Below are 16,472 nucleotides of genomic sequence, written 5' to 3' on the forward strand. Positions count from 1 at the left end.
GTGTATGATCTACAAGGATCACTACAAAAACTCAGCAAAGCTCCTTGGACAGCATCTGCCAAACCCACAACTACTATCATCGAGAAGGACAAAGGCAGCAGATGCATAGGAGTATCACTAACCACAAGTTCCCCTGCAAGCCGCTCACCATCCTGACTTGGAAATATATCACTGTGTCTTTACTGTCGCTGGACCAAAATCCTGGAATTCTCTCCCTAAGGGCATAATGGGTCAACCTATAGTACATGGACTGCAATGATTCAAGAAGGTAGCTCAGCACCACCTTCTCAAGGATTTTTAAGGATGGACTACGAATGCTGATGACTTAGTGTCACAGGCTGCAAAGTTTCCTTTTTTTAATTTCCCATCTTGCTTGGTATAATCAGTTCACTCTAAAAGCAACTTATATTAACTTTTAAGACAGGTTGACCTTTTCAAATTTAAACCCCCGCACCCCAGTAGTAACACTGTAATCCTGGATTCCAAGAAAGTGCTGACGAGCCCAGTGCGCTGCTGCAGAACAACTGGTTAATGCTGTGTGTATTTCCACCATTTGTTTTCAATTGCATTAGACCTATTCATATCTTGCTGGTCATTTTGTGTGTCACTTCTGGAGTGATATTCTTGAAGGTATTAAGACTGGAGAAGATTCACTGGACCTGAAACGCTAATTTTGCTTTCTGTCCACAGATGCTGCCATGCCTGCTGAGTTTTTCCAGTAATTTCTGTTTGTAATTCCTGATTTCCAGCATCCGCAGTTCTTTGTTTTTTTTTAATTGAGGGTTGGAGGAGCTTGTAGAATTGACACTTGCCTGGTTTACTGTCTCACCCACCCTGATTTACTGGTGTATCCGAGAAGGAAATTCAGCTCTTTTAAGTCTCTTATCTTTTTGTTCCTCCATCTCTTTGTTCTTCAGCTGACTCCAGATGACCTCATTCCTTTAAGATATTAATTAAATGAGTTTTACTTTTACTTCCTTTGATTCAACCTAGTCCATTCTAAACCTTTTGTAAGTTTATTTATCATTTATTTCTGTTAGCCATCTTCTGATTTAAAGGTGGAACAGATTTGGGCAAATATAGTTGAGCTTTGGATGTATCCACAGAAAGATGGAGAATTCTGCTTGAGTGAGAAACTTGTCAAATTCTTTTTTGTATTCTCCCACTGTTCAATCGCTAAGTTATTTCAAAGGTGAGTTACATTTCCAAACAATTATATTGTGTCAGGCAGGTGATCCTTTTCTTTACTCAGTTTTGTACCAGAAATCTATTTACCATGGCCCACCCTCAATGCAAAAAACCTAAATTCAAGTTGACTTCTGTCTTTCTCCTCACGCTATTATGTTGGGCAGCAAATTTTTGCCTTCTAGTGAACAGCATTCCTGACCATCATGTTGGAGAACTGGGCATCCATTTAGTGCCTGAAGCATTGATGCTGCGCCATTGAACTTCTCGATCGTAATCTTTGCAAAGTAGGATTTTCACAGATGAGTTGGTAACTATGTTTCTCACAAGGTATTGCTATAGGTTCCAACCATTCATTGCATTTCACTAATACATTTCCTGTATTCCTTTCACAGGTGAGTGTTGGTGCCCCGATGCCTGGTCTGGTTGTATAATGGACGATATGGGGTAAGATTCTCTTTCTCAATGTAGAAACATAGAAGGTGGGAGTAGGCCATTTGGAGCCCTCAGGCTTGCTGCACCACTCATTATGATTATGGCTGATCATCAAGCTCAATGGCCCAATCCTGCCCTTCCCAACCCCAGCCCCGTATCCCATTATCCTATCTGCCACTATCTTGAAAACACAATGTTTTGGCTTCAACCACTTTCTGTCGTAGTGAATTCCACAGGTACACCACTCTCTGGGTGAAGAAATTTCTTCTCGTTTCAGTCCTTTATCCTTAAACTATGACATTTGATTCTGATTTCCTCCACCTGCGGGAACATCCTTCCTGCATCTAACCTGTCTAGTCCTATTAGATTTTTATAGGTTTCTGTGAGACACCCCTCCTCCCACCCTCCGCTGCACACCATTCCTCTAGACTCTAGTGAATATAATCCTAACCTACTCAATCTCTTCTTATACGTAAGTCCTGCCATCCCAGGAATCAAAATGGTCAAAATATATGCCTTTTGCAGATGTAAGCTGTCGCCTAGAAAGAGACTAAAGATTTAATTTACAAAATGTTGATTAGGCCCGCATTTGGCGAATTTGGACACATGGACTGAATTTCCTTTTTGGGTGTCTGAACTGCATGCAGGTCCCAAGCCGATGCCTGCTTCTACCAGACCAGATGTATGTAATATAGATTTTGGTGCATACAATGAGTGTGCATCTGAGATTCATTTGAGGGGAGGAGTTTTAAATGCTGCAGTGAAATATAAAGTGCAACAGCTAATTACTTAAAGGCACAAGATCAATGAAATTGCATAAAATGGGAGATGGGAAACCAGCAGCCAGTTTGAATTCTGTCTGATTTTCTTTTCCAATTTCTTTATGTGAAATAGGGTCTGGTTAGCCCAGTTGACTGGATGGCTAGTGTATGGTTTAGAACAATGCCGACAATGTGGGTTTGATTCCCATTCTGGCTAAGGTCGAACTCTTGCCCACCTCCTTCCCCTGCCCCTGAGAGTGGAAAGTCATGGCAACCCACCACTGATGGAAGCTATAAATTATTGGTCCAGCATTTTCTCTGCCTCAGATGCAGGATTGACTGCTTGCATTGTTCCCTCTCACTCATTTTTTAAATTCTGACAGAATGACGTGTTCATGCAATTCAGGGGTACCTCAAGAAATCTGCATCTCAACACTTCAGTGGTTTCTACTGACTTTTACTAACATGCACTCCAATGTGATGTGAATCACATGGGCCTTGTATCCATATAGAAGTGCTAATTCTCTATCCTCTAGATCTCAATTCCATTCTGTAGATAGAAAGATAAAAATATTGACTAAACCTGACATTTTAAAATTAAAAGAGACTTGGATATGACCAATCTGCCTAGACACAGCACAGATGCCCATGTCATTATCAACAGATATGAACATCTTGCACCTTATTCCCAGTAAGGTAATTTGGACCACCACTCCCCACCACCTCCTCCCCCCCAACCCCACCCCAACCAAGAGAAAAGTCCTGTAAGGCCCCACCTTACCTTTAACTTTTAACAAATAAGCTATCCAAAGCATTGTCAGGTAGAATTAGAGCGAGTTCTATGATCCCACTTATTTCTACTTTATCCAAAGTAAAAGAGAGAGTCCCAAAACATTACAATGATATAAACTCCAGTTTCTCCAGCAATATCCGTTTTTATTCCAGATCTCCAACATCTACAGTTCTTTATTTTATTTCTTGTCAGACAAAAGCTGCTGGCTGCTTTTTAATTGCCAATATTTATTTTTAATTTTAATGAGGCATGAATGCATCATCAAAGAATTGATCTTTGGAAGCCTGCACAGCAGGAAAGGCCTTTAACAGAGGGGATAGCCAATTTGACTGGCAGTCGGTTTCCAATGAGTATTTCATGAGTGGAATTCATTCAAGATTAAAAAGTGTTGAATCAGGTCTTCCCCTGAAGTGATTGCTGAGAAAAGATGTTGAGGAGTTGGAGTGCTTCTCAAAGACTGTTTGTACCAAGAGTTGTATTTTTAATATTTATTATTGGGATGTGGGCTTCACTCAATAAATGAGCATTTATTGCTCATCCTGAATTACCTTTGTGGTATATGTGCAGTCAAGGGGCTTGTGGAGGTGTTTACACAATTAGAAAATAGACACCAATTGTTCTGTGTTTCCTGTCTGCATTTTCCAATGCATGATATTATTAGGCACTAAATAGACCTTAAACCTGCAAAGTCCCAGGTTCCAGAAGTGTCCCAGAATCCAAAAACTGCAGCTAACATTGTCATTATAAAGGCAGGCTATTTTTAATATCTTACTTTTTGTTTCAAACTGCAATGTAATCAGAAGCCATTGAAGCTCCGAAAATCTGATAATACTTTTATTTGTTAAGATTTTGATAAATATTTGGTGTTTCTGTTCCTGGCCAAGTTCTGCTCATTCAGGTCTTCCTTGTCCATCCCTGTCAAGCTACCTACATTGATGCCGAACATGCATTATGCAAATAGCCAATGTCTTTTAGCTTCCTATCCAACTTATTACCACTCTGCAAGCTTTCACCTACTGACTCCCAGGCCAGATATTTTTGCCAGAATAATGCGCAATTTGATGCGCTCCATTCTTCCATATTAATAGCTACCTCAATTTAAATGGAGCTAAGATTTAGCAAGCAGGGTGGGTTTCTGAAACCTGGATGCACCATGTCAGGTCAACAAGTTTGTGAACCAAGGGAGAAGCTATTTTAGAAGTTAGAACTTTGGACAGGTAAATTTAGAAAGGTGTTGCCAACTTCAAATGTCAAAATTAGAACGCTATATGATATGTTTTAATGTAGTGATTGATGACAGAATTGTGCCCTTACAAGGTAAATAGCCATTAAATTGACCAGAATTGTGAATATGTTCAGATTCATTGGAGAACTTTAACCAGTTGATAAAGGACTTCTTTTCATTTCACTATATGGAATATTAAATTTTAACTTATCACCTGGACCCTGTGCTTTGATCTTTGCATTGACTCACAATCTAACCATTTACTGAATCTTTGAAAAAGCTAAACAGGTGGCTGTGTTCTTTGATTCAAATTGTCTGAACAGATAGTGAAGATGTCAAAGACTTTAGGAATATGGCTCTGGTTGTTTTGTTGGTCTAGTTGTGCAATGGAATCTCATTATGAATTTTTGACTAGATTAACAACAAAGCGCTAATGCTGGGGCTCCTAAACTGTGAGGCATGATCCTAAATGAGGTCACAGATATCACATTTGGGGCCATAACTTACCTCTTCTCTAAGGCAGCAATGGCAACCTTGAAGAGGAGAGGAACCAGCCCAAAGGCTCAAATGAGAAAGCAGATCAATGCCGCCAAACAGTATCGGGGTGGACAGTGAGCCCAAAGTGCCCTTAAACATCAGAGATCACGTTTAAAGATGAGTTCAAGAAGGCCCAGGATATTTGTGTGTTGCCTTTGTGTAGGCAAAGTCTAGTAAAATGGGATTTTGTGCAGCTAAGCTGGGTGCTGGCTTCAAACTTTTTATTATGTTTCTATTCCTGTCTACCTGCTGTATAGGCTCATTACACCAGGATAGTGAATCTATTTTCTAGACATCAACAGCTAGATCCATAGCAGAGATGGGGTAGGGAAGGAGGACTGGTGAGTGAGTGCTGGGAAGGTGGTTGGGAAGAGAGTCTGCTGAATGAGTTGAGTGGGACATGTGGGTTAGAAGGAGAGGCTGCTTACTGAGTGAATATGTGAGGGAGGGACTTGGAAAGCAGGACTGGTGTCGGGGAAGGGCTTAGGTAAAGGAGTGGGTGGGTATTTGTTGAGGGGCAGGATGACTTCACTGAGTCTTCTGTACTCGGGGAATATAGAAATATCAGCTGCACTCTAAATGTGTACATAAGGTAATAATTTTGAACTGTTACTAAACACACAAATGTTCATGTGTATATGATGTACACATGAAATCTTATGACACTGACTCTGGATTTGAGTCCAGTGCCAGGACTTGTTGGAAGGTGCATTGGTAATGTGGCCAAACAGGTTGATATAGTCAGCCTGTAAATTCTTCTATTAGACCTGATGGTGGGCAGGAAGAACAGGAGAGAATCACCCGGCCTGACATCCTGCTGAAGGAAATGACAAAGAACTGGGCATTTTGCCCATAAGCATAAACCTATCCAATGGAAATATATAACTGAATCCTCAGGAGTGAGGATGGCAGGAAAGACAGACTGATCCATAACACACAAACATTAATAATTATATACTGAATGTCAGTGCTGCTTTATTTGCTATTTTGTTTTGCTGGGTTACATTAATATTCAAGTGTTAACGTGATGTCACATTGAAAGATAGGTTTGAAAATATTGTCCAGAAGAGGTAAGGTTTGAATGGATATTTGTTTATATTGACAGTCTGATGAGCATCTCTCAGACTTCCCAGTGTTATCTTTGGCCTCATGAGTTCAGTACATTGTGCATACTATGTAAATGGGTTGTGGGATTAGGGGTACATAGGAGTCAGGTGGTATGGAGAGGGCATGGGGATATAGAGGGGGCGTGGCTGGGTGAGGGCTAACAATCATTTGCATTTCCAAATATAAAAGGGGGATTAGCTGACAGGGACAGGATATTGTCCCTTGAACTGGCACTGGGAGTCAGGCCATTTCCTGACATTGTGATCTGACTCCTGGCTCCTGTTATTTTCCTGCACACAGTTGGAATCTGGTTATAGTAGGCCTGCTGCTTCCAATTCCGGAAGGAAGGCAGGCGGATGCCAAGGGTGGCAGGTTAAAAGGCTCAAGAGTGAACTTAGACCTGAATTGGAAGCAGCAGCTCTATTGCAACCAGATTCCAACTGTGTGCAGGAAAATAACAGGAGCCAGGAGACAGATCACAATGTCAGGAAATGGCCTGACTCCCAGTGCCAGTTCAAGGGACAATATCCTGTCCCTGTCTGCTAATCCTCTTCTTTTATACTTGAAAATACAAATGAGCGGAGGCAATGGCCTAGTGATGTTATTGCTGGATTGTTAATCCAGAGACCCAGGTAATGTTCTGGGGGTCTGTGTTCAAATTGTGCCACAGCAGGTGATAGAATTTGAATTCAATAAAAATCTGGAATTAAGAGTCTAATGATGACCATGAAGCCATGGTCAATATTTGGTTCACTAATGTCCTTTAGGCACGGAAACTACAATCCTTACCTGCCTGATCTATACGTGACTCCAGACCCACAGCAATATGGTTGACTCTTAACTGCCCTCTGGGCAATTAGGGGTGGGCAATAAATGCTGGTCTAGTCAGCAGTGCCGTCATCCAGTAAACGAATTAAAAAAACGCTTGCAGAGTTTGGAGGTACAGACGAAAACCAGATGGTCTGTCAAGACTGCCCTTTACTCTCACTGGAACATTACAAACTACAACCCTTGTAGCTCCTTGCAGCAATTCTACAGTATAATATTCTCTAATGGGCAAAACAGAGAAAAAAGTCATAGTTAGAAAATGCCTTTTCAAACCCGTCAGCTTGCCAGGATATTGCATGGACCAAGTTTTCTCGGTAACAATACTTGCCTTCTCCCTGGTATGAGCTGTGTCAGATAGAAAGTTATTTGCAATATTGAAGTTTCATAGATTTGAACACTGCAGCGATGATCTTGCATCTTCATTTGTATCTCTGCACTCTGCTTTTATCAGTTGAGCAAACCATTTCAAAGGATAATTGTACCAAAGATGAAAGAAGCAATTTGAAACAATGATCAAGATAGTAATGTAGCTTTTCTGTGAAGTGCTGTATCAAGTAAATAGGGCGTATTTATTTTGATGAATCAAGTCCCTGTGGGTGACAAAGACTGTACTAATCATGAGTATGGTTTGTACTCACTCGTCGTTGATGTAATTCTTTAGATCCTGTTTTATGTAAGTGCCTACTATTTTCTAAGTGTAGGTTGCTGTAGATCACAGACATGGGCAGGTTCAATTTGGCTCAGCTTTGATATGTCGCTATGGGTCTTACCTTCGGAGATGTGTTTGCTGAAGTAGTTAAGTGGCATAGTATAACCCATTATCCAGCTCACAAACTGCAAAGTGCATCTGCCTTGAGATGGTACAAAGCTTTAAGATAAAAACGTTTATTATCTTGAATATTAGTGTATTGTTTGAGAAGATTACACAGTATGGGAGAAAACATGATTAGCATTGTTGAATTTCGTTTAATGGCTTCTGAAAATTTTCAGAGTTCGGGGAATGCATTGCCTTTATTTCCAGCTCACTAACTATAGGCTGTTGGAGATATTTATGACCAAATGCTTAAGGTGGTTGTATGTCCTCCCTGTCTCAGTTATTTTAGAGGAATATTACAGCCAGTGTTAAGATAGTGGCCAGAAGTATGTCACATGAACCTAGTAGGTACAGGTTCACTAAAACTGCTTATAGCCTCATAAAATTAGGCAATTCGGCCCATCGAGTCTGCTCCACCATTCAATCAGAGCTTATCAGCCATGATTAAATGGCGGAGCAGACTGAATGGGCCGAATGGCCTAATTTCTGCTCCTATTTCTAATGGTCTTATGGTTAAAATGAAGTGTTGTTATCATAAAATCCAGATTCATGATTTCACGGAGAAACCAAAACATATTTAGGTGATAGATAGATAGATACTAGTTGTCCTACATTACCTCAGAGGGATAGATTGGTCAGGCTTTTCTCATCAAACTGGGTGCTACTTAAGCCATGCATTATGAGCACTGTTTGATGGTCAAAGTATTGACATGCCTAATTATGCAAAACATCAGTTTTGTGGGCAAGTTCCTGGTCTTGAGCACTGGAAATTTAATAGAATGCAACCAGTTAAAGAGAAATTGATACAGATGGTAATAAACTGGCCTTTCCAAAGGCTACTTTAATGAAGTATATGAAGTAGTGGGTGGCACGCTGGTGCAGTGGTTAGCACTGCTGCCTCACAGTACCAGGGACCTGGGTTCAATTCCACTCTTGAGCGACTGTCTGTGTAGAGTTTGTACACGCTCCCCCTGTCTGTGTAGGTTTACACGGGGTGCTCTGGTTTCCTCCCACAGTCCAAAGGTGTGCAGGTTAGGTGATTGGCTGTGCTAAATTGCCCATAATGACCAGGGACATGTAGGTTAGGTGGTTTAGCCCTGGCAAATGCAAAGTTAAAGGGATAAGATAGAAGGATTGGTCTGGGTGGGATGCTGTTCAGGGGATCAGTGTGGATTCAATGAGCTGAATGGCCTGCTTCCACACTGTAGGGATTTTATGAATATGTTTCAACTATTGCAAAGGTTGTTTGGTAACAAAAAATGGCTGATATAACATATGGGGAAACAGAAAGCTGACTGAGTGTTCAGTTTAGTGGTAGGACAGTGCTGGATTGAACCCTGTGTTTGATGTAGCTGGTGCAATATGAGATGTTAGTGAGGTACAGGTCTCTAATTACCACTGCAAGGCCTACCTGGCACAGTTAGCATGCCTGGAAGAAAGTGGAGGAAGAGAATCTGAAAGGTGCAACTGAACCTTACATCCCTAGCAAATCTGGCCTGTTGGTGCATGACATACTGTGTATTGTGGCTTGCTTTGAATGTGTTTCCATAAAATACATTCATTAATATTCCTGTCCTCCGTCTTTATACAGATGGGGCATGACTGTGTAAATGAGTGCAAATGTTAGGAAAGCACACAAATGTTTAAGAGATGCCACAGGGGTCAGTGCTGGGACCTTTGTTATTTGTTATTTACATGAACGATCTGGACGTGAATGTACAAGGCATGGTTAGTAAGTTTGCGGATGATACAAAATTAGGAAGTATCGTTGATAGCAAAGATTATCAAAAATTGCAAAGGGATCTTGATCAGATGGGGAAGTGGGCTGAGGATTGGCAAATGCAATTCAATGCAGATCAGTGTATGGTGTTGCACTTTGGAAAGTCAAACCAAGGTAGGACTTGTACAGTAAACGGTCCTGAGGAGTGTTGTGGAACAGAGGGACCTAGGAGTACAAGTACATAGTTCGTTGAAAGCGGTGTCACAGGTGGACAGGGTGGTGAAGAAGGCATTTAGCATGCTGACCTTCATTGGTCAAAGCATTGAGTGTAGGAGTTGGGACATCATGTTACAGTTGTACAAGTCATTGGTGAGGCCACACTTGGAGTATTGTGTGCAGTTTTGGTCACTCTGTTTATAGGAAAGACATTGTTAATCTGGAAAGTGTGCAAAGAAGATCTACAAGGATGTTGCCAGGACTAGTAGGCCTGAGTTATAGGGAGAGTGTGGCCAGGATAGGATTTTATTCCTTGGAATGTAGGAGAATGAGGGGTGACCTTATTGAGGTGTATCAAATCATGAGGGGCATAGATGGGATGAATACATATTGTCTTTTTCCCAGGGATGGGGTTCTGAAAACTAGAGGGCATAGATTTAAGGTGAGAGGGGATAGATTTAAGAAGGACCTGAGGGGCAACTCCTTCACACAGAAAGTGGTGTGTATATGAAATGGGCTGCCAGAGAAAGTGGTTGAGGCAGGTACAGTAGCAACATTTTTTTTTTAAAAAATTGGATAGGTATATGCATGGGAAGGGTTTACAGGGTTATGGGCAAATGCGGGCAATTGGAACTGGATGAGTGGGCACCGTGGTCAGCATGGATCAGTTTGGGCTGAAGGGCCTGTTTCCATGCTGTATTACTCTATGACTCTGTCTTCGGGCCAAATTTTGATTTAGACTTTCTTGGAATTTGGGAGGTGCTGCCTGGAACATGGGCTGGGGCATCAAGTTGGCAGTAAGCTGATGCAATGGATTACAAACATAGAAACCTAGAAATTAGGAGAAGGAGTAGGTCATTCTGCCCTTCCAGCCTGTTCCACCATTCAGAATGATTAAAGCTGATCATCCAACCAATCCTGTTCCTGCTTTCTCCCCATACTCTTTGATTCCTTTATGCCTAAGAACTATGTCTAACTCCTTTTTGAAAACATGTAACGTTTTGCCCTCAACCGATTTCTAAGGCAGAGAATTCCACAGGCCCACCACTCTCTGGGTAAAGAAACTTCTTCTCATCTCAGTCGTAAATGGTCAAAACCTTAGACCATGACCCCAGTTCCTTGTCACCAGGGAACATCCTTTCTGCATTTACTCTATTGAGTCCTGCTGGAAGTTTATACATCTCTGAGATCCCCTTTATTTCTATAAAGTCCAGGGAATACAGTCCTAACTGATCCAGTCTCTCTTCATACGTCAGTCTTGCAATCCCAGGAGTTGGTCTGATAAACCATTTTTCCAACACTCATACCTGATTCATGCCTTATGTTGGTTTTGAATTATTTGCAAGTAATTACTTGGAAAATCTGCTTGGTTCTGTTTGCTGTCAATTATAAATGCCTCTGCATTAAATTTAAGGTACCTTGAAGCGTATTTATTTGAAATTGTTTTTTAGTGCATCAGATTGTCGTTTTTGTCCTTCCTTTAATTACCAATACTGTTCTCCTGTTAAATTCTTGTTTGAGTCTAGATAGTGAGTTTATTAGCAGCTTGTTATCAGCATTTAGTCTTCAAACATTATTTTTCCAGTAAGATTTGCTGAACAGCAATAAAGGTTCTGAAACCTTTTTGTTTTCTCACTGCTAGCCCGGGGGATACCACAACCTGTTGTAATACTTCCCCTGCTCCTATAAAACAGGTCAGAGTCCCAGATTCCATTTCTATGTCACTGTAGATTTCACCCAGTGAATGGATAAGGCACCCACCTGATTGCAGCATCCACAGGTCAGGGACTGGAAAAATCAACTACAATTCTCACCACTGAATCCAGTGATTCCTGCTGGGAAGTGTGCACTAGTGGTTGGGTTAAGGACCCTTGTTAAACTTGGCTGTGATCTTGATTTGAGTAATCCTCCCCAAGTGTCAGAGACTTGCACATGAAGTCTAGCCATTTATTGAAGTGTCACTGGCTTTGGAAGTGACAGTGTTGTCAAGGTCTTCCAGAGATGAGGGGAAGAAAGTGTAGAAAAATTGCAAAGCAAAGTAATGGTCAGTGTGCAACCTCCCACTGGCCAGGTTTTAACAAACTATATGTAAATGCCCAAAACAATGCATTAATGACACCTAAAAGACTCCAAAAGTACTCCATTATCTGGAAAATGCCATGAGATGTCTCATGGTTATGAGAAACACCATACGTGTAATTGTCATTGAATTGTGACAGTACAGAAAAAGGCTTTCCTAAGGAATAGTTCACAAATTGACCAACCTCCACCTTCTCCCCATGTCCCTATTAATTCTGCCTTTTTAGATACCTGTAAGGTGCCCACCTTTTCTGTTCTGGCCAAACGATGAACCTCCTAACCTAATTCCATTTTCCAGCACTTGGTCAATATCTTGGGAGATTACGGGTCTTCAAATGCATAAGCAGACGTTTTTCAGATGAGTTAAGAGTTTCTGCCTCTACTACCCTTTCGTGCAATGAGTTCCACAGCCCAAACACCCTCTGGGTGAAAAACAGTTTCCTCATCTCCCCTCTGATCCTTCTGCCAATCACTTTAATTCTCTGCCTCCTAGCCACTGACCCCTTTGCAAAAGTGTAATCGATCCTTTCTAACCACATCTCTGAGCTCTTCATCATCCTTGTGCAGCCAATCAAATTTCCCTTCAGCTTCCCCCCTCCCAAGGGGAACAGCCCTGCCTTTCCCCACAGCTGCAATTTTCCAGTGCTGACAGCATCCTTGTAAAACTTCTCTGTAACCTCAGTAGTGCAGAGAAGCTTTGAAGATGCAGTGAGGTAAAAAGAGAACTCTTTCTCTTCCTGCTGCAGTCTTTGCACAGGATGGTGCCAAATTGAATTAAATGGCAGATTCAGGAAATAATGTGCAGCAGTTCTTTGGTCATCTGTCTTCCTGTTTGTTCCACTAGATACTATTTCCCGCAAAAATTTTCAAGATGCAGCACAAATGAATACAGACAGTTTCTGCAGGCTGGAGGTGGCACCTGTCTTTTCAATAAACCTCACAAGGTAAGATCTTAGATAAAGTGTCAATATACCTTTGAGTGACCGTATGGGATATAACTCAAGTAGGTTGGAGATTATTTTGTATTTGTAAATCTCATCAGTGATAAAGAAAGAAGAGCATTTTAGTCTTTGTTTCTCAGAATTACTTCAGTCAACTATTGTTCAGTTATATCAGATGGGATTCAGTTTAGCATTTCCTTTGTTTATCCATGTGTATGATGCCACCTTAAGTGCCACAGTTTTTACTTACATAATGGCAGTCCAAATGTAATCCATTAATCACAAGCACTTTGCTATCCTCTGGGGTTATGATAATATGTTATAGAAAAATAAATTATTTCTTTCCTTCTTTTAGATTAGCCTTAATGTCCATTGATTGCCTCAGCCATTGGAGGTTTTCATCTGTTTAAGGTGGTTGTTGGTCAACAATAGATCTCTGTACCTAATGGATAGACTTCAATGAAACTTGATACATGTTGTTTTTGTAAGATGTGAGCATTCTGTTGCATTGCTCTCTCTTGTTGGGGAGATGTAAATAAGTTAGTTCACTAATGGCTCCCTGTAGCAGAAAGAAGTCTGCAGAATGTGAAGAGGTCTTTGCAGAGGTATTTGATCAGTGACAAGCAAGGCAGTAATTCCTGACACAGGCTTTACAATTTTGTTTTCGCTTACAGAATAGTTTCACAGCCTGCAACAGGCTGCTCACCTCATGAGTTGGTGCTCAGCCATGAACTAAGACAGTGTTTAGTTTGCTTAAGTCTGACATCAACAGCAAAGGAAGAGAACGGCCAGGGAAAATGAAGATGAGTCATGGTACAAGAGGCAGAAAACTTATTGACTTCAGTGTTGGTCAGAAGGTCAAAGTGCCACTGCAGTAAGAATGGTCGAGCCTGCTCCACCATTCTTCATGATCATGGTTGATTGTCCAACTCAATAGCCTAATCCCGCTTTCTCTCCACAATCTTTGATCCCATTTGCTCCAAGTGCTATATCTAGGTGCCTCTTGAATACATTCAATGTTTTGGCATCAACTACTTCCTGTGGTAATGAATTCCACAGGCTCACCACTCTTTGGGTGAAGAAATGTCTCCCCATCACCATCCTAAATGGTCTACCCCGAATCCTCAGACTGTGACCCCTGGTTCTGGACATACCCACCATCGAGAACATCCTCCCTGCATCTACCCTGTCTAGTCCTGTTAGAATTTTATAATTCTCTTTGAGATCGCCCCCCATTCATCTGAACTCAAACGAACACAATCTTAAACTAGTCCATCCCTCCTCATACGTCAGTCCCACCATTCCCAGAATCAGCCTGGTAAACCTTCGGTGCACACTCTTGAGGGCAAGAGTATCCTTCCTCAGAAAAGGATACCAAAATTGCAGACAATATTCCAGGTGTGGTCTCACCAAGGCCCTGGACAACTGCAACAACACATCCCTGCTCATATACTCAAAGGATTATGTGAGTGTTGTCAGAAAAGTAGGCGAGTTAGACTTGTCAAATTTTGTCAGTCAGAACAATGAGTGGGGTGAATGAAAGGTGGTTGGAATATAGGGTTAAATCAACTTAAATGACATCAGCAATGAGGTTTGATATGAAATTCAGCTTTTGTAATTTTGACAGTCTTCGAATTTATCAGTAATCTTCAAGCCTGTTATGCTCATCAGTTTTTCTAAGGTTTTGATGGGGGTCCAGCTTATCAGAGCAACAAAAGGGGAAGCTTGATGGATGGACTGAAATTCTATTCTGCCACCTCCCCGCCTCCTGTTCATAACAGCCCCAAGCGTTTCTGAATGAACTGCCTACTGCTGTTTGATATGTTTCATTCAGCAGATGAATTTTAGAAGCACATTGACACTGAGCTTTAAAAAATCTTGTGATTTCAAAGTGGATTTATATCATTTATTCTTGAAACTTGTTTAGAATTTTCAGTAGCAGTGGGCTAAGTCTCAAAATGATCTGTTTAACTATTTCCACAGCTAATTGATCCCCAAGAATGTGGAAATGGGTTTGTGGAAACAGGAGAAGAATGTGACTGTGGCTCTGAAACTGTGAGTAAATTTCATTCTCTCCCGGGCACAATGAATGTGATCCTATTTTTATAGTTTACCAAATGGAGTTTGCTGAATTATTGTATGAAATGCGTTTTACCCCAGTTTTTCTTTGCATCAGATATGGAAGCTAGGGAACTTGAGGAAATGTTTTGAGAAAGGTCCCTGTTACAAAAGAGGAGGTGCTGGAGATCTTTAAAATGCATAAAGGTAGATAAATCCTCCAGGACCTGATCAGGTGTATCCGAGGACATTGTGAGAAGCTAGGGAAGAAATTACTGAGCCCCTAGCAAAGATGTTTGTACCATCAACAGCCACAGGTAAGGTGCCAGTAGACTGGAGAGTAGCTAATGTTGAGCTATTATTTAAGAAAGGCTGCAAGGTAAAGCCAAGGAACTACAGACCGGTGAGCCCAGTGTCAGTGGTAGATAAGTTGTTGGAGGCAATACAAGATCTGCATGCATTTGGAAAGGCAAGGACTGATTAGGGATAGTCAGCATTGTTTTGTGTAGACGAGATCGTGTCTCACAAACTTGATTGAGTTTTTTGAAGAGGTGACCAAGAAGATAGATGAAGGCAGAGCAGTAGATCAAAGTTTTTTGAGAAGATTTGTAGCCCGGATTGTGGATGAGGTTGTAGTCTTGTTCGCTGAGACGATGTGTTTGATTACCCTGCTAGGTAACATCTTCAGTGTGCCTCCGGTGAAGGGTTGGTGTTCTGTCCAGTTTGTTATTTATATGCCTCGGTTTGTTAGGGTGGTTGGCATCACTTCCGGTTCTGTTTTTTAGTGGTTTGTACATCGGGTCCAGTTCAGTGTGTTTGTTGACGGAGTTCCAGTTGGAATGCCAGATACTTAATCACACCAGCAACTATGCCAACACCCATAAACTGAGCTGCATCAGGACATTATTCAAATGAGCCATAACACACTGCAGCAACCCGGAACTACACAAAGCAGGACAGGAGCACTTACACGGAGTTTTTAAAAGGAATGGATACCCAAAAAGCACAATCCACCCTTATCTTCACAACAGACCACAGCAAGATGACACAACACGGCCAGACACACTAGTCACCCTCCTGTACGTCAGAGACATATCAGAGATGACCATAAGACTACACAGGCCCCTATGTTATCAGAGCAGACCACAAACCAACAATCGCCCTGCAACAGCTACTGATGAATGTAAAGGATCCCATACCCACAACCAATAAAACCAACATAATATACAAAATACCATGCAAGGACTGTGAGAAACATTACGTAGGCCAAACTGGAAGAACACTGACAATAACAATACACGAGCACCAACTAGCCACCAAGAGACACGACCAATTCTCACTGGTCTCAATACACACGGACAAAGAAGGACACGAATTCGACAGGGACGACACATCCATAATAGCACAAGCCAAACAGACATGCCAGGGAATTTCTGGAGGTCTGGCATTCCAACCGGAACTCCATCAACAAACACATTGAACTGGAACCGATATAAAAACCACTGGAAAACAACCGGAAGTGACGCCAACCACCCCAGCAAACTGAGGCATATGAATAACAAGTGGGACAGAACACTAACGCTTCACTGGAGGCGCACTTTCGATGTTACCTAGCAGGGTGCAACCAAACACACTGGCTCGGCGAGAAAGTCTACAACCTCAGAATGGGAAGTGTTATCTATATTTGACAAGGTTCGGCATGGTACACCGGTTAGTAAGGTTAGATCACGTGGGAACAAGGAATGCTAGCCAACTGGGTACAAAGAAATAATA

At 41.6% G+C, this 16,472-nt stretch overlaps 1 protein-coding gene across 1 annotated transcript in view; it reads left to right on the top strand.

Annotated features, from left to right (window-relative positions):
- The window catches only part of LOC109925263 (disintegrin and metalloproteinase domain-containing protein 11-like), a 157,389-nt gene that overhangs the window by 88,717 nt on the left and 52,200 nt on the right, over positions 1 to 16,472 (top strand). Inside the window, 3 exon segments of the mRNA XM_048614398.1 lie at positions 1,581 to 1,632; positions 12,545 to 12,644; positions 14,625 to 14,696. Of these exon segments, the coding sequence (XP_048470355.1) occupies positions 1,581 to 1,632; positions 12,545 to 12,644; positions 14,625 to 14,696 (224 nt within the window).

The sequence above is a fragment of the Rhincodon typus genome, chromosome 30, assembly GCF_021869965.1.
Source record: "Rhincodon typus isolate 14 chromosome 30, sRhiTyp1.1, whole genome shotgun sequence".
Classification (NCBI taxonomy): Eukaryota; Metazoa; Chordata; class Chondrichthyes; order Orectolobiformes; family Rhincodontidae; genus Rhincodon; species Rhincodon typus.